This window comes from Mycetomoellerius zeteki, unplaced genomic scaffold, assembly GCF_001594055.1.
Source record: "Mycetomoellerius zeteki isolate Tzet28-1 unplaced genomic scaffold, Tzet1.0 scaffold848, whole genome shotgun sequence".
In the NCBI taxonomy this organism is placed as follows: domain Eukaryota; kingdom Metazoa; phylum Arthropoda; class Insecta; order Hymenoptera; family Formicidae; genus Mycetomoellerius; species Mycetomoellerius zeteki.
This window is the reverse complement of record NW_017257882.1, coordinates 58,003-81,083: the sequence shown is the minus strand read 5'-3', so window position 1 is coordinate 81,083 and position 23,081 is coordinate 58,003. Positions and strand designations below refer to the sequence as shown.

At 33.2% G+C, this 23,081-nt stretch overlaps 6 protein-coding genes across 8 annotated transcripts in view; 1 reads left to right on the top strand and 5 right to left on the bottom strand.

Moving 5' to 3' along the window:
* The window catches only part of LOC108730133 (MATH and LRR domain-containing protein PFE0570w), a 9,314-nt gene extending 8,665 nt beyond the window's left edge, over window positions 1–649 (bottom strand). The window contains exon 1 of the mRNA XM_018459634.1: window positions 505–649. Within this exon, the coding sequence (XP_018315136.1) occupies window positions 505–549 (45 nt within the window). The 5' untranslated portion in view covers window positions 550–649. The remainder of the gene's footprint in view (window positions 1–504) is intronic.
* A 1,022-nt stretch (window positions 650–1,671) lies between these two features.
* Window positions 1,672–5,756, bottom strand: LOC108730105 (uncharacterized protein MAL13P1.304). Its single transcript, XM_018459592.1, has 6 exons — window positions 5,607–5,756; window positions 5,160–5,456; window positions 4,925–5,055; window positions 4,605–4,854; window positions 4,432–4,547; window positions 1,672–4,331 (listed from the first exon to the last, which is right to left on the bottom strand). Exons 4-6 carry the CDS (start codon window positions 4,748–4,750, stop codon window positions 1,672–1,674), a joined length of 2,922 nt encoding a protein of 973 aa, XP_018315094.1. The 5' UTR covers window positions 4,751–4,854; window positions 4,925–5,055; window positions 5,160–5,456; window positions 5,607–5,756.
* A 1,935-nt stretch (window positions 5,757–7,691) lies between these two features.
* Window positions 7,692–8,894, top strand: RpS15 (ribosomal protein S15). Its single transcript, XM_018459598.1, has 3 exons — window positions 7,692–7,783; window positions 7,986–8,071; window positions 8,485–8,894. The coding sequence occupies exons 1-3, from the start codon at window positions 7,775–7,777 to the stop codon at window positions 8,831–8,833; spliced, it is 444 nt and encodes a 147-aa protein (XP_018315100.1). The 5' UTR covers window positions 7,692–7,774; the 3' UTR covers window positions 8,834–8,894.
* Window positions 8,895–9,222: 328 nt separating this feature from the next.
* Rbsn-5 (Rabenosyn-5) lies at window positions 9,223–12,146 on the bottom strand. The gene is made up of 7 exons (XM_018459623.1): window positions 11,838–12,146; window positions 11,594–11,716; window positions 11,261–11,401; window positions 11,000–11,161; window positions 10,330–10,681; window positions 9,774–10,170; window positions 9,223–9,535 (listed from the first exon to the last, which is right to left on the bottom strand). The coding sequence occupies exons 1-7, from the start codon at window positions 11,971–11,973 to the stop codon at window positions 9,308–9,310; spliced, it is 1,539 nt and encodes a 512-aa protein (XP_018315125.1). The 5' UTR covers window positions 11,974–12,146; the 3' UTR covers window positions 9,223–9,307.
* Window positions 10,536–16,838, bottom strand: LOC108730129 (uncharacterized). 3 transcript variants are annotated; one of them, XR_001936966.1, is made up of 4 exons: window positions 15,989–16,838; window positions 15,533–15,721; window positions 14,883–15,402; window positions 10,536–10,548 (listed from the first exon to the last, which is right to left on the bottom strand). XR_001936966.1 is itself a non-coding variant. In XM_018459624.1 (3 exons), exons 1-3 carry the CDS (start codon window positions 16,268–16,270, stop codon window positions 15,166–15,168), a joined length of 708 nt encoding a protein of 235 aa, XP_018315126.1. In that variant the 5' UTR covers window positions 16,271–16,838; the 3' UTR covers window positions 14,729–15,165. The 3 variants fall into 3 exon arrangements, 2 of the variants coding, with proteins under 2 accessions (XP_018315126.1, XP_018315127.1); XM_018459624.1 differs by lacking the exon at window positions 10,536–10,548 and having other exon boundaries at window positions 14,729–15,402; XM_018459625.1 differs by lacking the exon at window positions 10,536–10,548 and having other exon boundaries at window positions 14,729–15,348; window positions 15,989–16,833.
* A 2,469-nt stretch (window positions 16,839–19,307) lies between these two features.
* Window positions 19,308–22,328, bottom strand: LOC108730109 (uncharacterized). Its single transcript, XM_018459597.1, has 7 exons — window positions 21,955–22,328; window positions 21,242–21,418; window positions 20,732–21,116; window positions 20,379–20,572; window positions 19,938–20,273; window positions 19,750–19,878; window positions 19,308–19,652 (listed from the first exon to the last, which is right to left on the bottom strand). The coding sequence occupies exons 1-7, from the start codon at window positions 22,144–22,146 to the stop codon at window positions 19,578–19,580; spliced, it is 1,488 nt and encodes a 495-aa protein (XP_018315099.1). The 5' UTR covers window positions 22,147–22,328; the 3' UTR covers window positions 19,308–19,577.
* Between the last annotated feature and the right edge of the window lie 753 nt (window positions 22,329–23,081).

The window sequence follows — 23,081 nt, the reverse complement described above, 5'->3', positions numbered from 1 at the left end:
TGCTGAACCACACTGCACTCCAAATAAAAAATAAAATTAAAAATTTGTCTTTTATTTCTATACTGGGTTGCACTAAAACTTTTCTCCTTATTTTCATCAAATTTCATACAGATATTTATTTCGCTTTATTAACAGAAAATACTAGCTATAAAAACAGACATTGAAGAGAAAGAGAGGAAAGATGAAAAATATACAATTAATATTTAATTATAAAAAACAAATCCACAGGAAGACGAAACGATCTCACTACCGGCATGTCGGCATGATCGCAAAGTTTTCCGGCGATCTAAAAATTCTAAGAGTACATATTGATTTAATGAATTTTCATACATTTTCGATACAATTCAAGCCAAGAAGAATTTTTTTTTAAATATTAAGAAAAGTATTGTTTTATGTATATAGAATTAATTTAATGTTATAATGTAACCTAACCTAACCTCACATTTCTAAATTGCATTCTCACACAATTGAATTACTTAAAAATGCACTCTGTTTAATACTTACGGTACTGTCTACGATATTATGAAAATTCATGCTATCATTATCCATATTATATTAAATAACGGGTAATACTGATTTCGCGGAAAATTGATCGGTTCTACACGTTTTACTCCGACAAGTATGTACCGACACTTTTCCCGCTGTCAATTTTCGAACAGGTGTATTCACGAACAACTATAGGTCTGTTCTTTATTCCTGAATTGGTGCACATGGTGCAATAAGTTGAACAGAAACAAATATATGTTTGTTCGCTTCAACTCATTGTACTAGTTCAGACAGTGTAGAAATAAAGAACATCTTGCACTCAGCAACTTCGCTTTCTTCTACGCCCGATTGCGAATATTATATTTCACCCTCGATTGCTCGATTCCGAGCTAAAGCTAAGCAGAAGTCGATTAAGTAATCGATGTTTTTTAAAAATTATTCCTATATCGATCATTTTTATGTTCAATGCACCAAATTCTGATATTTAAATGTTATATTTCCTAATTGTTTCTTATCGCATCGAATAAATTACTCACTTTTAGTATCTTCAGTTTCTTTAGCATTAAAGTTTTGACAAAATTTTGTTTATTCTGTAACTTATAAAATACATTTTTTAATCTAATAAATCTAATAAATAAATATATATATGTATATATAATTTTTTAATCCAATATCAAAGTTTACAAGAAAATGCGAAACTTTTCCTTTTAATAAAAAAAAAAATAATAAAAATAAAAATTCGGAAGAAAATATTAAAGATATTACTTTAACCATAAACTTTTTGAAAAAATTAAAATACAAGAGTTCTTAATAAAAATGTACTAATATAGTAACAGTATATTTAACTAATTCTATTAAAATCAGGATAAGAATAAGACGCTGAAAATCTGAAGTCACAATCATCTTTTTTAATTCATCATGTTTTACGAATGATTCGTCTGTTCTTTGTAACTGAACTATTGTCATTTGTACTTAAAATAAAATAAATGTTAATGTACATTATAATTTAACTAAAATATATTTAAAATTTGGCGATAGTAAAAAAAGCTTTAGCAATGTGTAACTCAGTGCAGCTACAAAGAACAATGTATTTATATAATATATAATAAAGAATATACGAGTGTGTAAATATAACAAAATTATTTTCTTATAACTTCGCGATAAATTTTTAATGAGCGTACATTGTTAAATTAAATTAGAATTTTTCTGTAATAAATTAGATTTATTGTCTATATTTAGTCGTTTCACCACCACTCTAGCACCCTCCGTGATGTCCTGAATGAACTTCAACATTTCTATACGTACTTTGCCACTTTTAATGCTGTCGAGATTGTTCAAAGATTTTTGTTTTTGCCTGAGACATCTCTGTCGAATGGCATTGTCTTTGTTGTGTACATGCATCAAGTCGTAATAAAACTCTTCTGTGATATCCTGTAATTTTCTTGGCGAATTGTGCTTTGACGATGAACTTCGTAAAGTACGTTGTGTCTCGTTCTTTCCTTTCGAATTCTTCACATGTGTGTTTCTATTCATCTTCGGAGCGTCCTTATCGATTATTGCACAAGATTTCTCATTATTATTAATTTTTTCCGAATTAATTGTAATATTTACTATGTTGGAATCTATACATTTATCTTCCAAGATATCCGATTCGGAAATTGTATTCTCTGTCAATGCCACAGATTGCATTTTCTGTTCATTTTGTTGAAACATTCCGCTGCTGATCGTTGAAGAAAACCTGCGTGCTCTGCATTTGTGTCGCAAAACCTTCTGCAAGGCTGGTGGCATTTGTTCAATAGTAATAGATTCGTTAGAAACTATTTTCGGAACATTTGCCTTCCGGCGAGATAATTCAATCGAATTAGATTCCTCAGAAATTACAGAAACTGTTTTCATGGACATCTTACTTGAATTTAATGAGTAATTCGATAGTGAAGAACTATAATGTTCTTCCAACGATTTATCATATTTGTCTATCTCTTTGATATTTCTGTTAATTAGTGATGCTTTTTTTTGCAGTCCTACATTTATTTTCTTAGACAGCGAAATCTCAGGAATATTATCCCAGGAATAATGTTCATGTTTTTTAATTTCGGTGTTATTTTTATATTTTTTATCTTGCTCATCATCACTACCTTGCCATTCCATTAATTGTTCCCGGTTTTCTATCGAGATTCCGCTTGCTGAACAGCTGTTACTAATCTTAGAGAAAACGCGTTGATGTTGCCATTGTGATTGGTACAGATTTAAATGTTTCATTGTATTATATTTATCATAATTAGAAACATTTGATTCATTCATTCCCATACCTATCTCATTAATATTTACATTATGTACAGTATCGTTAGGAAAAACATTAAAAGACGATAGATTTGCACTATTACTGATTGCGTGGTGATTTTTATGCTCTTCGTTTTTATTGCGCGGAGAGTCAATCATGGTCACCAAATTCTCCAACCTTAATAAGCTTGAATTTAATAAACATTTTTCTCCAGCTTTCGTTTCAACCTTCTCCGAATTTTCTAAGACTTCATCTATTTCTAATTTAGTCTTTTGTTCAATGACAGCTACGCTATCTTGATCTTGTCGTATAGTAAACATTAAACCTTCCATTACTAAATCGGTAATATTAGAAGAGCGCAAAACTTTGTCAGGTATGGTTTTTTTCTCGGATTCCCTACTTTTTTGTTTACGAGTTTTGTATGACTTACTATGCATATGATTTTTCGACTGTTTATCGTTAATATTCATTGAAGTTTTAGTATGTTGTCTATTATTTTCTTGGAATTCTAAGTTTGTCTCATTATGATGTTCTTGGTTAATGTGTACAGACTTACCATTTTCTTCAATTATTTTTGGAACACAATCTTTATCTATATTCTTTATCTCGGTCTGCAGATTCTTTTGCATCGGTTGATCAATAATTAAGTTGAATTTCGAATTCTTTATCTGTTTCTCAATGAAATTTTGATGTGATACATTGTTAGAATTTATAATATTTCCACTGACCGTCTTTTTGTTATTATTTAAATTGTCTTTATTATTGATGGTGCAAATATCATCTTTCTGTATCGATTTTTCATCAAAATTGAATTTATTTAATGAGCATTCATTGTTGCTACCTGTTATCATTCCTGTAAGAGGAGATTTTAATGAAGATATTTTATATTTCTGGATATCTTGTGTTTGTTGATTGTGCTTCTGTATTACCTCTGTTTCTACCTCTTCATTCATTTTCTGCGTCTTTTCAATTTCATTCGTTTCGTTTGCTCTTAAAGATTGTTCTTGAATACAATCAATAGAATATTGTTCTATGTTTTTTTCACATTCTTCAGTATTATAGTCTATATATTTATGTTTTTGTACATCATTATGAAATTCTTTATTATGTTTTTCAACAAAATGCATTTGAGCTGGAATTGTGGCATTTTCAATTCTTTTATCAAGATTCTCGCGCAAAGACGAAGACTCCATTGTATTATCTTGAAAAGAATTGATTTTTGTTTCCAATGCTTTACCTAACATCATGTTCTCGATAGCATATTTTGCATGTATTTCTTTAGTATGACATGTTGTATCCTCCCTTGGGGATTCTTTATCAGTGGCAGATATCACGTTGCTAATAATTTTCTCTTCGGTATCCAAGGAAATATTCAAATGTTTAAATGTAGTACCTGCGTCAGCTTCTTTGACAATGGGATATTTTAAATCGAATAACGAGTGTTCCAACGAAGAAAAAATCCTTATAGTCAATACGAACGCGTGTGAAAATGCTGCGGCATTAGTTCGTTGCTGAAATTTCATTATTGCGAACATTTTGTCTTGTCGAGTCCAAGATGTACAATCTGTATTTTTTAATTATATTAGAGTAAAGGAAATTATACATTAAAATAAGGACTGATTTATTCAAGAAAGAATAATAAAATATTAATAAGAAAAGGATACTGTAAGTGACAAGAAGGTGTTGCGTGCCAAATTGTTGACCTTGCGTTGGATGACATTTTATAATTTTTCGTATAATTTTTAATAATTCTCGTCCATATGAAAATTGTATGGTATTTCTAAAAATACATGTAAATAAATTTTTTTTAATTAACAAGATAATACTAATGTCTTACTTCATTATACGATGATATCTAAAGATGAACTTGTATATATTCTTTTTATGACATAGCCAATAAGCACCAGGAATAGTTAGCAGAGACTCTTTTTCTTGGTCGAACCAATCAAATTGGCTAAGGGTTCGTATATGTATTCCAGGCATTTTCTTTCAGGTAATAGATCTTGAAATAGTGGAACTAATCTTCTTGAATCCTGTCTACCAACTGATTCTTTCACAATAAATGTAAGACAGTAAAGCACCCTTTGCTAAAATCATTCAAAAGTTTGAATTAGTTTATTTTTCGTAATATAAATGCAGACATGAATATAAACTTACTCCTTTTATGACTTCATTGATGAATATATCTTCTATTGTATCCCATGGTAGGAATTCTATCGATGTAAATATACCAAATCCTCTTTTATTTTCGATATGTACACCTACTGATTTAACAACCAACAATGTATCTATAAAACATATATATATATATATATTTAAAAATACAATGTTTATCTTATTATAAGATGATTTCTGTTAGAAATTTGATTTTATATTAAGAATTCAAATTTACCCTGTTTGATAGAAGTGATGAACGATTTACATTGTAGTATCAAAAGACATGCTGATATGATGAAAGGAACTGAAGCTCCTGACACAAACCATATAAAAAGAATTGCACAGACTAACGTTAAACATAAATTGACATTAAATTGTTTTTCGCTTCGCAACGAAAAGTTTATGATGTTGACGTTGGACAGGTTCGAGCTTGTTTTTTCTTCCAACGTTAACTGTATTCCATTGGCATTTCTGAAGAATACTTCAGTGGTAAGCGATTGTGTTAGAAAACTCGACGACATCAATGATGATTCTGTGTACAAAACACTTTAATGAACATTAAATTTGTTTTTAATAACATACAAATAATAAAAATACAACTCCATTAGAAAATAAACTTTGCTTATTTATTGAATTTTTATAACTTTTTGAAACATATTTATGTGACCCGATATATACTTACCATTTAGTTTTTCGATTATATACTAAGTGATCAAATGTCACAGTATTTAAAATGTTGAATTCCCATTCTTACGTAAAATATAAAAAAATCTCGACTAAAGAGAGAGAAAGAGAATAGTAATTGAACAAACACAAACATTATTCTCGACCATCTTCCTACACTGGTATTCTCGGTTATCGGATCACCTAATGTCCGCATGGCGCTGATGACAGTCACTGTCCCACACTAGAGTCCTAAAGGTACCTTTTTATGCTGACGCTCGACGTTCATTTTCGGCGTCAACATAAATCACGTGATAGAAATTGACGAATATCAAGCGTTAATTATGATCACGTGATCTATTTTGACGCTGAAAAGGAGAGTCAAGTGTCAACATGAAAAGGCACCTTAAAGATATCTTTTCATGCTAACGCTCGACGATCATTTTCAGCGTCAAAATAGATTATATGATAAAAATTGACGTTTGATATTCGTCAAATGGTTCCTGCACACTGAACGCGGAAACGCTTGCCGCGCGGTAAAATGTGACGCAGTAGCCAATATGCTTACAGCTCCTAACATGTTCATTGGTTACCGCGTCGCATTTTGCCGCGCGGTAAGCATTTCCGCGTCCAGTGTGCAGGAGCCAATAGTCGTGGTTGTCAACGGAGAGTTGCCCAACTTTTACCCCGGATCTATAATAGAGTCCTAAGCTTTAAGCCATAAGAAATCGACGAATCATAGTCGGTTATTCTCCTCGAATTTAACTGTAATTGGTTAAATTCTTACTGCTTATGACTTAAAATACCTATTGTAGATCCGGACTTAACTTTTTGGCAACAGCAACTGTCTATCACAACACCTTAGCCAATCAAATATTGTGTTCGAAAAGCGCAGAGTGAAATTAGGAAAGTTGTGGTTCTGCAAATGTTTTAAGGCCGGTATTCATAATCGATCCTTATTTCAAGACCGTCTTAAGTAATGGATGCATTCAGTACTACAATCGCTCACTGAGCACCCAGTGAGCGCTTGCATCTTATTGGCATATTCCGTTAGAACTAAAAATATAGACCAAACAGATACAAGAGCTCACTGAGCGCTCAGTGAGCGGTCGTGATACCGAATGCACCCATTGGCTGCGTTCAGCAGAACGTTTGTTTTGCAACTGTTGGAAATTTCCTTCGCGCTAATTGGATCATACTTTTAGATCTAGAAGAATGGTCCTATCTCAGCAGACAATCATAAAACGGTTGCAAAACTGTTGAGTCTGCTGAACGCAGCCATTGATCACGTTCAGTAGACTCAACTATTGGGGTGCGTTCTTTTAGGCATCGCATTTGGCAGTCGCTGCGCATCGGAGCTGCCGATTGCGTGTTTTTTAAACGATTACGCAGATACGTAGCCGGCTGCGCAGCTAATTCTATTCGTCTGCGTATCTACTGCGTATCCATTGCCAAAAGAACGAAAATCTGCGCTGCAATCGATTGTGCGGTTGTGCTAAAAGAACGAATTACTGCAAGAACTGCTGTATCCGATGCCTAAAAGAACGCACCCTTGCGGAGCGGATCCGTGAGCGCTCGCTGCTATTGGTGTATTTTTTTGGATCATCGAATCAGAATTTTAGATTTAAAAGAATACACCAATAGCAGCGAGCGTTCACTCAACTGTTGAGTTTGTTGAATGCGCCCATTGGCTACGATCAGCAAAGAAAGCAGCATTACAAATGAGTAAAATTCTTCATATAATTAGTTTATATATTTGGATCCATGTGAAACCAAAAGCAAAAACCAATCATATTTTACAACAGTTGCGAAGCTGCTTTCGCTGAACGCAACCAATGGCTGCAGAGAAAATTAATCAGTTAGCGCTTAGTAATTCTTTAATATGATTGGTTCTTGCCTTTAATTTTTCACAAAATCTAAGTGTAGGAACCAATCATATTAAAGAATCATTAAGCTAACTGATTATTTTTCTCTGCTGAACACAGCCATTCCAATTATCTTGGGACCCTATTGATTATTATAATAATTTGTTGTGAGTTGACAGTCTTTAATGTATCTCATCGATGATATAACCTAGAATGGTCACGTGATAACGCATGCGCATGAAAATTACTGCTGGAAAAACGTGTTCTTTTCTCTTGTATCCTACCGTTTCTTTGACGCAGGTCTCTGTAAAGAATCGTGAAAATGGCAGAAGTAAGTTTTCGAAATTTAATATTAAATCTACGAAATCCTTAAACATCCATTATGCAAAATGTATTTGCATGAATCATACATTTTACTCGATTGACAAAGTATATCGTTAGAATAATATTGATGTCCCCACATATTTGGTTGTCATGTCATATATATAAATATCAAATTTATTTATATATTTTTTTCGATGTGTTCTTTACAGGCAGATGAAACTCAGAAAAAGAAGAGGACCTTTAGGAAGTTCACCTTCCGAGGGGTCGATCTTGATCAACTTCTGGATATGCCAAAGTAATATTGATTTTCTGAATGTAACCTATATAACAATTACTTAACCTTACAAAGTATCGGGGGTGCGTTCCGAGTTACGCATGAAGCGTATGATGCATTATTTGTCCTTGTTTACCAAATAATAAAGAAGGATAAAACGCATCATAAAAAATACATCACGTGCTTCATGCGCAACTCGGAACGTACCCTGGAGATATGGTAGTGTCTCGGCGCCAAGACAACGCGAAAGGACACTGCTGTGCTCCTTTATTACAATCTACGCTCATAGATCGCTTCTAATAATCTTAAAATTGAACAATACTTATTTAATTGTACACTAACAGTTCATTTTTATAGTGTATTTTTTTAATTGTTCGAAATAAATAGAACATTTGTTAACATGAATGAGAAACTTTATCAATAATTTTTTCCAGTGAGCAGTTGATGGATTTGATGCATGCTAGAGCACGTAGACGCTTTTCTCATGGCTTGAAAAGAAAGTCTATGGCTCTTGTCAAGAAGCTGCGCAAGGCAAAGAAAGAGACTCCACCTAATGAGAAACCTGAGATTGTAAAGACGCATCTGCGTAACATGATTATCGTTCCAGAAATGGTTGGCTCGATTGTTGGTGTATACAATGGTAAAACTTTTAACCAAGTTGAAATCAAACCAGAAATGATCGGCCATTATCTTGGAGAATTTTCTGTTACATACAAACCTGTTAAACACGGTAGACCTGGTATTGGTGCTACTCATTCTTCACGATTTATTCCACTCAAATAAAATGTATTTGTCTATCTTGTACCAATAAATTATCAAAAACCTTATAGAGTTCTTACAATGAGTCAATTTGTTCATATTGCGAATATTTACACAAATTAATTTGTAGTAGTTATAACAAAAATTTGATATATTTTTACAAAATGCATTTTAAGAACAATTAAAAATATGTAATTGAGACACTAAGACATCATTAATTTGTGAATAAATATAGAAAAAGTGAATATAAGTGATATTAATGAATATAAAAACTATTAAGAAAGGAATCTGTATATTGAAATATCTTGTGGACTATATCTTTGTGTATTTATCCACTATAGAATATGCATTTTAAGATTTTGATTTAAGAGAATTTATTAAATATTTTGCAAATTAATAGTAATAATTATGTATATATATATATATATATATACACACAATATATAGAATGCAATATTTTACATGCCAAAGTAATAAATGTGCTGTTTTAATATGTTTCTATCCGTCATTGCTATTACTTTGTTTCATAGCAAAGTAGGCACTTTGAAGTTCTCGAAGGTTGTTTTCTAACGTTGCAACCTCGTCGTACTTGCAATCAGCGCGGGCCTGTTTGATGTACGCGCGAAGATTGCTCATTTGTTCGATTATTGGATCCATAGATGAAGACATGATGGGTGTAATGTGAGATGGACCCCAGCCTTGAGATTGAGTCACCATTACTTGTGCCTAAAAATTTGAAGACTTATGATGAAACGTGAGACATCAGACGACTATTCAATCATTTTTTAAAAAAGAAATAAATATTTTGAGAAATCTTCATTATAATAATATGCATAAAAAAACTAAGAGCTATACATAAAAAAGAATAGATTGGTTATTTAGCCTTTCATGACTTTAATATTAAATGTGATTATATTTTAAAAAATTCCCGTCTTTAATCATCTGCTCTAATTTGTTGATATACCTGACTGGTTTTCAAAGATGGACTACTGTCCAAATTCCATGTATCTTTCTTGCGTTGTTCCTTCGGTTTCTCTCGTTGTTCTTCCTCCAACTGCCACTCGTATGCTATTCGGGCTTCTATCCTTTTCTGGCGTTCTTCTTGTAAAACTGCATATTCCTCTATCGAGGGCAGGGGTTGCAGAGTTAATAACTCTTCTTTCAAAAATATCATTGCGGATGTTCTAACCATCTGGTATAGTCTCAATTCTTGTCCCAATGCCTCCTGCAAATCCGTTGCATCTTTCTTCACGCCAACGACTAGAATTCTTTTGCTGGTCGCATCTATGTTTTCCCCCAATTTTGCCAATTTGACTCGTAATGATTGTGCATCTTCTAAACCATATATAGTCTCGCCTTCTCTAAAATAGTTTTAAGAGCATTCTAATATAAGTTCTTCCGATACTAATTTTATAATTAATAACTTGCACACCAAGAAAGTCGCTCTGTATATTACAATTTTTAATGTATTATATTGTGATAGATTGACATTATCTTAAATATAATGGAAGTTCACATACTTTAGCGATTCCCACATTTTGTTGTACATTGCTAAATGCTGTGACGCTTCGCTCATGTATTCCTTCATTTTCTCATAAAATTCACAAACAATTGGTTTATCAAATTGCTTCGCTTTCTGCATTTCCCTTGCATCAAGCAAGTTTATACAGTGAGTACAGACCCTAAAGTGTTGTTCACTGCTAGTTGAATCATTGACCAATGATAAAACGCTATTTAAACTACCGTTGGAAGGTGATCGTGCTAATTTTGAGAGACCTATACCTGCACGTGCTATTCTCTCGGGAAATGTTCGTTCTGATATAGGAGACGAAGCAGAATCATCTTGTATTGATACGGGACTAGTCATCTTTCCTGTAAAAAAATTAGTTCTGTTAAACATAATTTTAAGAATATGTACAAATTATTTCATAAATTAGAAGTACTTTTCAGCAAAAGATACAAGTGACACAGACTGCTTTCCTTTTTAGGAGATTGACATAAATATTCTATTATTCATATCGAGAAGGATAGAATGACATTTGTGTTGACTATGTTTCCTAAAATGAAAGCAGCCACAGTGAATCATTACATCCATATTTGCTAACATTAAACAAAAATGAAATAATTCTCTTTACTATATATTATCTGTGACTGAAAAGCACCCGAAATAATATTAAATGTTTTACATACGTGCATCGACGAGGGACAAAAATACAGTACAATTATGGCACATGACTGCCCCACATAATCTACAATGATGTTTTCGCCTTGCTAAATGAAAACTCTTAGCACAATTAGGACACAATTTTACATCTTTTTCATCAATCCATGGAACAATAGAGCGTTCATGAACTGTAAAAATTTTTATTTACATTAATCATCAATTGTATATAAAATAAAATAGATATCATGGGATATATCAGTGGATAAGTAATTTATATATTTTCTCACCTTTTCTATCGACAGGATCCGATGGTAACTTATTTAATAATTTATCTAACCTTATAAGAAGTTTATTTGTTTCATATGCGTATCTTTCTAATCGAGCATTTCTTATATCCTTAAAATACCTCGTATGAGATGTAATTGCACCTGGAATAGTTTTTAAAAATTAATAAATGTGACATCACATAAAATTTAATTATGCATTTAGCAGCATGCAGTATTTTTAAATACTGATTTTAGGAAACTAAAAATCTACATTTGATTATTTAGGAGCTTTAATGAAAAAAATTATTTCTTCTTGTCAAAGATAGTTTTGGCTCATAAGTATCGCTGCGCTACCTATTTCTTGTGGTCCCCAATTAATTTCAGGACTCCGTCTCTTGTCTTGCTGTATCGCACTTGGAAATGTTTCTGGTATATCGTCCTGCTTCAAGATTTTTTTCTTGGCTTTGCCAAACAAATCTGAAATAAAATCCAATATATTTTGACTTTCGTTTTGTATACAAACTTAATAAATTGTAGAAATAGGATTCTATGAGTTTTTTCTTGACAAATAAATTGCAAAAGAATCGTGCACGCATACCTTTCAGAGATCTTAAGATCTCCGGATCATCATTGTGAATTTCCTCGAAGTGTTTCGTTAAATGACTAGGTGCCTTGAAATCAGTCATGCATATAGGACATATAAATCCCTCCAGTACTACATCGTTACCCGCCATTGCGAAGCCAGACTACTCTTGCGACTTGCAATTTAGAGAATCTCGATCGTATTCACCAAGTTCGTCCTAATGTAGGCGTCTCTCCAGTGCTGCGGAAGAAAACGCGTCTTGCGCGGGCAGCCATATTGAGCGCGACAGCTGATAGAAATCAAACGCGTTAACCTTGTGCAACCGAAGTGTCTTTTGAGTTTATCGTTCTCAAGATATCGGACAATGACGCTTTTTATACATCTTTTTATGCATCTTTTTCTTTCGAGACGTCACGTTTTATCGATACAGAATTTATCATATCGTTTATTACCAGCGATGTTCCTTACAATAAAAAAAATGAAACTTGACCGATTTCCTACATTATTATCTGCGTAAAGCATATTTATACTTGCGATCGAAGATAAGTAATAATATATGAAAAACATCAATAAGTTTATGAAAGAATCGGCTTCTCAGAAAAATGGGGTGTTTTACTTAAATTGAAAATTACTGAAAATTGAAACGATAATTGTCTCAAAATCAGGATAATTTCTAAGAGTGACTTTAATCATGATTTTAATTAAGTCTCGTTAATATATCAACTATAAACTTTTCAAGTAATATCTACACTAATTTACAATTCGGATGCTGATTTATAGAGAAAAAGTAAGGTTTTTCTTAAAACTTTGAGGTTCGGTTCCATCAATGTAAGATTAATTTCTATTTAACTTACTGATAATTCTAAAAATTAGAAAAAGATAAAAAGTAAATTGAACCAAAATTAATCTTACACTTACATACATTAATGGCTGAATATACTTTTAATCATTGGCGTAGGATTTCAGTTAGAGGGCAAAAATTTATCTTCACACAAAACTTATAAAAATATTTTTATTAAAACCAGTCTTCAAGGATCTTCAACGAATACTTTCGTACGAATAACGCTTGACCACTTTGGCCAATAAGCATTTAACTTTTTGTCGTAACAATGATTTTCATGATTTAATTATTTCTTCTTGCCAAAATTTTGGAAAGTAAACACTACTTGCTCTCCCTTTGCGTATGTGCTTTTAATACTCTGGAGTTGATACAAAAATTTGTAACACAGTTACTGACTGATGCTCGTTTCTACTAATGTAGATTAAGACATTAATCTCAGTTCAACTTACTCTTCATCTTTTTTTAATTTTTAGAATCAGAGAAAGATAAAGAGTTAACCAAAATTGTTGAACTAAAATTAAAATTAAACTACATTGGTAAAAATGGACATGAGTCTGTAAAACTTATTTAATTTATATTCATTAAAAGACATTAATTAATTTTTACAACAGGTACCAAAAAATGAATGTACATAACTCGTACAGAAAAAGAATTTTAATAAGAATAATCTAAATAAAAAAAACTGAATTGACATTCTTTGACAAACAGATATATAATTGAGTAGGTTCAATAGACCCATCAGTTTCCGAGGGTTAACAATAGATTCTTTAATATATACACATTAACATTTTAAAGCTTAGAGAAAAAAAGTCGTGAGTAATATTTTTTTTTATTTATTTATCTTACATTCCAGAATATTCACATAAATTAGTACACGAATTAATAACACAGGCATAATAAGGATCTCACTAAATCTCATAAATGTTAAAAAATGAAGCTATTATATGCGTAATTGATCTGTAATAGCATTGAATTCAGACTCAAACTTACAGGCCGTCCTTTGATGGTTCCTCCAAAATGCTTATCGCATATTACAAAACTGAACACATCGCTTTATAGCAAATAACGGCATACATATAAAAATTATCTTAAATCGGTGTTTTATACAATGCTGCATATGTACCATGCCCAAAACTCTAACGTTATATATTCCGTTAAAAATATCTTACAGGATGAGCTCTACATTTATATTATTTCTATGTGAGAGATCAATTAAATTAATTATATAAAATCATGAAGTGTGTGCAAATAGATATTCCATTAAAGCAAATATATTCAATGTATAGGATTACTTTATAATATCATGTGCGATGTAAACTCATTATCGTGTATATCACAACTTAAAAATAAAAACGTGAACAAAAACAAAATTTGTGCATTGCGGCATGCTTGTGGCTTATTGTGGCTTAAGCACGATTTAAACATTTTTAAATCAAATATCTTCTCTAAAGTTGCAGTCGTTTCATGTGTTTCATATATATACACATTACATTAATATATACATAATCGTTTTGTGTATTAATTACAGTAACAATTACCGACTTAATTGATATATGTACCAATATGTGTTTAATTTACAATGTATATTGTCAATATAATTGCTATTATTATTACTAATTTAGACTTGGTACTTAAATATATGTTATGTACCATGAGCATATCGAATCAAGGTAAAATGATTTAGATTTGCCTAGACGCGTGCAAATTTGCATAAAGCGTATATGCAGTGTGTAGTGAAAATTATATTTATATTATTTAACAATACAAATGTAAATTAAAAAAGATATTTTATGTAATAAATTCAGTACTTCTGATGTAAAGATTGTTATCAAATTTACGAAACGCATTGTCATAATTGCGTTTTTTTTATCTGGATCTAATGCTTACTTAACATATTAATAATGATATTGGACGGAATGAAAAAATGCATAAGCAAAAATGAAAAAAAAAAAAAAAATAAGTACTTAACTTCCTAAATATACTAGAAACGAGATCTCTCAAATCGCATTCGCCAAATAGTCTAAACTTAAATAAAAAGTTCTATAAATTATAAAATGTCCAGATTTTTAAAAAATAAAATAAAATTTTTTCAATCACAAGATCAACGTCAAATGACTTCAATGACAGTATAAGCCCCAATTTATAATAGATAGTAGTAAGCATTTTTGTTCTAAGTTGTAAACCATAACGTTTTTTTTACAACAAAAAGTATTCCCGACGCTGTTTAATCCCTAAGCTTTAAATAGAGCTTAGAGCAAATTAACATCGCAACTCGAAGCTTAGAGCAAAATGCTAAAGGGGTTACCTATTGTAGACCGGAACAGAATGCCACGACTTGAAAATCAGAGAAGGACGACAGTTGTTTCGAGTTTTAAATGAAACAGAGGATTGCAAAATCGCAGTGATAATAAATCTCTTGGAACGTGTTAGAAAATTTATAAAACGAAATTTTTTGTCCATATTATATACGCGCTTGTACACACATGGGAGCAATCGTTTTACTCAACCTGGAATTTGATTAGTGATGGCGTTAGATCCAACGGAAACCGACGGCGGGCTCGCAGGGTCCTGCATTAGCGTGTGCATTTCCTCCTCTTGGTCGGAAAGCGGTATGGCCGGCATGTCATGCGAATTGGCTTGCTTTATCTTCAGCTGGCTTGGCACCTCTGTGAGTACTGGCCCGTACTGCGAAGTGGAACCCACCAGCAAGTCAGTCGATGGATTCAAACCGCCCAACATCTTTCCTCATAGCAACGCGTACATAAGATAAAGAAACAAATGTACCAGAACATACCAGAGAGCGGATGGCTTCCGGTAAAATAAAATTAGACGCAAAATATTGTATTCGGGTGGAAACCTGTTCGCTTACCTGACCACTGCTACTCGTCATGCCGTTCCTTGGTGATTTGCTATGATGAAAGAAAGTGAGCCATGTCCAAACAAAGCCAAGCAATACACCGATTAGCATTATCCCGGCACCTAACGCCACAGAACTCTTTCCTGTATTTTCATGTTGCTGTACATCTGGAGCCGTCGTTGAATGTTCTTCTGGCTTTATCTACAATTATTACATTCTTTCATATCAGTTTATAATCACCTTCAATAGAAATAAAATAAACTTCGGGCTCAATTTTAGCAAGAAAAAAATAACAATCGTTAATATTAAAATTTCCTTTTAGTCTTTCTAGACAAATTTATGTACTTTATTATGAACTTTATTACAAGGGAGATTTTTAAATGTTTCAGATGGAAAAGTCTGAGAAAATAAAAGATCAACATTTTACGATAAGTCTTGCATATTGCGAACAATAACTAGAATTTTTACCTCCGATGCAACATCGTCACTCGTCTTCGAAGACTCCTCCTCTGCGGAGACGAGGTTGACGAGCATGGTCGTGAGGCCAGCGACGAAGAAGCATAGTGCGACCGACAGCAGCGTCCACTCCAACCATTTCCTGGAATTGAGCTTGTGCCTGGATACGATGCGCCAAAAGCCGTGCCTCAGCCCGGCGGCGCCGCCGCCACCACCACCACCGCTGCCGTCGCCACCGCTGTCGTACGTGTAGCCGACGGTGGTCGGTTGGTAGACGGCCCCGCTGTCCGGCATGTCCTCTCGCGAGATGTACGCGATTTTTTACCCTAGTCGCCGCCTCCTCTTGAACCAGAAGGATCGCCGATTCGAACGTAGAACGAGTCGCGACGCCAGGTCACAACCGACGACACGATTCGTTACGTCTCTCGCGGGTCGGAAATATGCGCACCGCGTTCGCGACTCTCTTCTCCAAGAGAGAGAGAGCACCCACCTCTGTTATCGCGTGGTGCAACGGGACTCACCCTGAACGATCACCACCTCGATCTCGATGGTATGGCTGCGGCCGCGTGTCGTGTTAATGCGCGCAATTACTACGCGTGTGGCTACGAGCGAAGGATTTCGCGTACGTGACACGCGCACACCGGCACACCGATGCGTCAGATGCGTGTGACTTGCGCAATGCGCACGCCGGAGTACTCCAACTGCTCAAACGTCCCTTTAAGTTTTGGAAGTGCAACCCTATCCTTTTCTTCTCTTAATTCTTATTTTCTTTTGCCTCTTATCGTAATCTTCCGTGTAAGTTTTGTTTATTTATCGCATCCCTATCCTTCTCTATTTTATAATTAGTGAACTATCGTTGCGGAATAAATCGCTCTCATTATCGATATACGTGGATTGATAATCCAGATAATCGCCAGATTTCGTGCGAGCGTTTTATCAAATCATACAGCATTGTTATCGATCAAAATTTATGCACGTACGATTTGCAAAGTTCTGTCATATGAAAACAGACTTAAAGCATAAAAACTTGATATATACACAAATAACTCGTGTATTTTTTCAAAAATATTTATTATTTGTTGTCTATCATTTGCCATTATTTAATATTAAAAATTTATCTTACACAAAAATCTATCTTTTTACAATAATTCTTTAGAGAGTAATTATGCTTTAATTGTTAAAATTAATGCTATCGTTATTACTATGCAAATTAACAAATAAAAATATTGCATTTTGTACTATTTTGAATTGTTTATTTAAATTAAATTTTTAAAGCAAATTTTCCTATTGACATTATTTTAGATAAGCAATTTCATAAATTAAAAGTTTTTTAAATATCTATTTAACCAAACTTTATAAAAAAATTTTATTGAATGTGTGTGTGTGTGTGTGTGTGTGTGTGTGTGTGTGTGTGTGTGTGTGTGTGATAGTTACAATATACTTTATACACTTGATATAAGTAAACACAATGTAATGTTAATATAATACACTTTGTTAAGATATCATAAATAAAATAATTGTACAGTCGTGCTACAATTAACTTTAACTTATAGATATTAAATAATGTCTACATATCCCTCTATCATATTCTTAATATCTATCAGGGTTGGTAAATACTGTTTTTTTTAAGAATAAAACGTACTGTTTTTTCTTAAATATGTTTTTAATGCTTCAAATATGTTTTAAACAGTATTATAAAAAAAAAACATTTAAAACATATTAAAAACATCAATGTAGCATGTTTTAAACTGTTTAAAACATGTTTTTTTACTAACCCTGATATCTATATAACCCTCAACTATAGCTAATAAAAACTACACCTAAGTTCTCAAGCGTCTTTTTTTTACCTACAATTTAATATTACACTGGAACCTACTAGCGTACTCGAAATAGCGCGAATCATGCCCTCCATATGCGCTCGGCATATGTGAATAACGTAAGTGGGGGAATAACAATGCAAGCGGCCAACGGCTACTTCCCAAGACTGCGTTCCGTAACTCACTGTTAGTACTGACAGCATGACGTCATTCTAGTGTGATGAAGCAAGCGTTCCATTTTCGCAAATATACTGTACAGTAAAATGATAGTAACGGAACATTACTTTCAGCAGTACGTGTAACTAAGTAATTTTTAACGTAAAATGGATTTACTGTGGCTGTGTTCCAAAATTGACTGCCGGTACTGAAAATCTATAGTGCACGTAACGTAAACTGTAGCATTGGCTGCGTTCAGCAGACTCAACAGTTTTGCAACCGTTTTGTGATTGGCTGCGTTCAGCAGACTCAACAGTTTTGCAACCGTTTTATGATTGTCTGCTGAGATAGGACCATTCTTCTAGATCTAAAAGTATGATCCAATTAGCGCTAAGGAAACTTCCAACAGTTGCAAAACAAACGTTCTGCTGAACGCAGCCATTGTCTGCTGAGATAGGACCATTCTTCTAGATCTAAAAGTATGATCCAATTAGCGCGAAGAAAACTTACAACAGTTGCAAAACAAACGTTCTGCTGAACGCACCCATTTTCAGTGTTGGCAGTAAATTTGGAACACAGCCTACGATGAATTTTGGAACAGACTTTACAGTGCTGCCAGTACTAGCAGTGCGTTACGGAACGCAGCCGAAGGCTGTCAACATTGAAAATGCTACAGTTTACGTTACGTGCACTATAGATTTTCAGTACTGGCAGTCAATTTTGGAACACAGCCCAAGTCGCGACGTGTTCGTACAGGCTTGCGCAAAATTGTGCTTTGGTGTACTTATTTTGAGGGTTGGTAAAAAACATATTTTAAACAGTTTAAAACATGCTTAGTTGATGGTTTTAATGTTTTAAATGTTTTTTTTTACAGTAAAGTGTTTAAAGCATTAATATTTGAAGCATTAAAAACATATTTAAGAAAAATACAATGTTTTATTCTTCAAAAAAAAAAAAAAACATTTACTATTGAATGTGCGATCTAAAATAATTTATAACTTTTTCATCATTTTTTTTCATCATTTTGAAAATATGTGTAATACATTCTTAAAGCGCATGTAGAAATGATATCGCAACGATCCTGGATTTTCAGTTTGGGAGTAAAATGGGGATTACCTTGATATAGCGCATTCAGAGCCTCGAGTGCGCGCTATTACGAGGTTCCAAATTTCCAATGTACATCGTACCAATCGACATGTACAGATCACATAACCGTCTAAAATTTTCGAGTTCAAATAACTCGATATAGCAATAATCATTGCTGTAGTTGAGGGTTCATTATAGAGATAAGCGATACAGAACCAATATTTTAAATATCAATATTTTTTCTAGGATTTTTGTATTAATATATTTCGATTTGTATTGAAATGTATCGACATTTGAACAGGAATATCAAATTTTCGATGTAAAAAGATGGACTTTTTGCATATCGATACGCATTGGTGCGCGTATCGCTTAAAAATAAAAATATCAGATATTAGCAATGTCGCAAATTATCTGTCCTATATTTTGATATATCAATATTTCTGTTTACGATACATTGCGATATGAAATATCGCATTATTGAGATTTTTTTCTGTGTCGCCCATCCCTATTCAATTAGCTTTTCATTACTTAAATTTCTGACGCTAACTCTCAGTCTCGGAATAGTTAGAATTATTCTCGATACTTATCGTACATGGAATATATTCCTGTCCGGACTCCTGAAGAAAAATAAAGATGGATTGTAGAAAGGCAAAATTAATCAATCCACTATTTAAATTCATAAAAATTATCACAAATTATTCGTACATTACATACCGAATTTACAATAATTTGTCTGCCTCCTTCTAAGTTTAATTCATCCATTTCTTCCGTTGTTAGGATTATGACGGAATCCTCAGGTATACTATCCTCGTCTATATAAGTTATAGGTATTTCTGATGCAACCTATACATATCACAAATCCATTAGCAATTATATTGAAGGGACTTGATAATTCAAATTACCTCGCAATAACTGAAATTGGACGTGTCTTGTATTTTCGCCTGAGAGTCGTGCAGTACTGGCGTATCAATTAGTCGTTGCTTTTTCACATTTGATGATTTTTCCGCTTTTTTTCCATCTTGTTGAAGTCTTCGCCATATTGTAGTTTTTGGAATGTGATACATCATGGACGCTGCAGCCTGCGACATTCTGCCACCTTTGCAAGCCGCTACAGCTTCCTCTAATCGCGACTTCTTTGATTCTTCATTCTCAGTTTTGCGCTTCTTCCAAAATGATAACGGTAATTTACCTTGATTTACTAGTCGTGCCTTTTCTCTAAACAATGTAGTCTTTGGTATCTAAAGATCATTGACATCTTAGGTTACACTCAATTAACAATCTGTTAAATCTGTTTACGATAAAATAAATTCAAAAGCAATGAACAAAATTGTAATAAAATTTACTTTAAACTCCAGAGCAACTTTTGTCAAATTTTCTCCTCTTTCCAAAGCTTTAACAGCGGCTTCTTTCGTGTCTAAAGCATATGATCTCTTCATTTGACGACGTAAGATCTGATAGCCCTCCTTTTGTATACGTCTCCATAATACAGTTTTAGGTATTCTAAATATTTCTGATGCATGCTGCAAGCTCGAACCATCTACAATAAAGTTTGCATAATTAAACAGTCTAAATATAATTATTAAATAATGGCAGACATACATTGCATACTAGAGAATAATCTAATATAATCTAATATAAAAATACACAGAATTAAATTCTAAAAGAAGAATAAACCAAGTATAAGAAAAACACTAACTGATCACGGCGTTTATAGCTGCATTCATGCATTCTGCAGGATATCCATTTCTTGATGCATTTAAATGTATGCCTAATGCTTTTGCCCGCATATACAATGTCGAGCGTGGTATATTGTGCTTAGTAGCAGCTTCTATTAAAGTTTGTCCTAATTTCAAATCATTAATTGCAGATGCTAACATATCGTCACTGTAATCTCTCTTTACAGTGTCACGGCGTCGTTTCTTCTTTTTATTTGAAATACAATTTTTAGCAGTGCTTGGTTCATGAGTCTCATTCTCCAAAGATTCAATATTGTCCTGAATTTCCTCTACCTTTGACACAGTTTCTTCCATTGCTTGATCTTTTTTTCCTTTATCAATTTCATTTTCATAAACTCCATCTATCTGTTGAAAATACAAAATATTATTATAAATTCCAAATTGTTAAATATAAAATTCTACAACAAATTAAAAAAAAACTTGACAAATGGTAACAAAAAAGTCTAATTAATAAATAACTTGAAACTAACATTAATAAGACCACTTATTTTTAACGATCGTGCAGCCTCAAGTAAGCTATTGATATTTTCAACAGGAACACGAATTTCTCCATGATATATGAATTCGATAATCAATTTTATATCCTGAGGAGATATATCGCTTAGAATAATGGTTGGATAATCTTCTGTCACTTGACTTAACACTTCCTATAAATTATACATAATGTTAATCTCATAATAATTATTATGATATAAATTGTTATATTATACAATGATTATTAATAATAAATTTATCAATAATATATTTTATAATATTATGCAAATTGTATGTACACAAGAGTTATTTTATATGTAAACATTGCAAGAATAAAACATTATTGTGTTACATTTCTCTCAATACAGCTCTCATAGAAGATAATAATATAACAATAACATAAGAAATTGAAAACAAATTTTCGAGAGAATATTGTATGTTTCAGCAAAGAATAGTAGTTATTGTTGCTACTACTAAATCATAATATATGTACAATTATATTTTCAGTCGCTTAATTGCGAGATTTTCTGAGCCTGGTGGAATTATTTTGTATGTATAACAAAAGGCCTGTCTTTTTTAGCTGAACTTTTGCACCAGTTCATCTTTCTTCCTTTTTTCTTCAGGAGAAGAAGAAGAAGAAAGATGAACTGGTGCAAAAGTTCAGCCAAAAGGAACAGGTCTAAAAATGTCCTTGAAAGAAATTATTTACTTGAAACAAAATACTACACGCGCATAATACAATGCGATGCGCATGAATACGTTGACCATCTGCGGATAGAGTGACATCCACCATGCAATCTTCCTCCAAGAGCTGCCGCACGACGTCAGACAGATGATTTTGATAGTTGTTCCATTTAAAACGGTAACTCTGATTGACTTTACATTGGCTAGCGTCAGTCATGTTGTTGCCGTTTTATCTTCTTTCCACTGTTTTTTTTTTTTTTTTTTTAGATAGATGGATAATTGGAACAAATGAAATTCAAGAATACAGAGAGAGAGAGAGAGAGAGAGAGGACTGTTAATCTTTTTTTATAGCAAATTATACACACACATCGTTATCGAGTGTCATTAGTTGTATGAACAGAAGGTATCACACCACTTGACCAGGCTACCCTACGCACATTGCGGATATTAGCAGTTTTGCAGTTGTAATGGCGCGGTTCCATGGTGCGAAACGTATATGCAATGCGGAATTGGCGGAACGATGCCCGTCCAATCGCAAGCATCACAGTCGATTGTGAAAAGAATAATCGACTGTGATTGGTCAATTTCTTAAGGCCATCACAGGTACAAAAATTTTAGTCGTAATCGTAAGCAAATCGGCCAATCACAATCGAGCGTTTTAAAACGCGAGACCGTAATTTTGATTGTGATTGGTCGATTTGCTTGCGACCTTAAGGCCATCATACGTACAAAAATTTTAGTCGTAATCGTAAGGCCGTAAGCGAATCGATCAATCACAGTCAGGCCGGAATCAGACTACGCATTGAAAATTGAAGTTGAAGAGTGAAGATTGAAATTTGACCAATAAGGACAAAGAAATTTTAGCTCCTTTTGTTTTGGTTGGTCAAATCTGAATTTTTCAATCTTCAATCTCGATCTTCAATGCGTAGTCTGATTCCGGCCTCAAGCGTTTTAAAACGCGAGATCGTAATTTTGATTGTGATTGGCTACGTTTACACCATGCATTTAGACCGCGGCCTATACAATAGATGTCCTTGTTTATCCTGTAGGTTAAACAAAGACACCTATCGTATGGTCGCAGACTAAGCGCACGGTGTAAACGTAGCCATTGGTCGATTTGTTTGCGACCTTACGATTGCGACCAATGCGGGG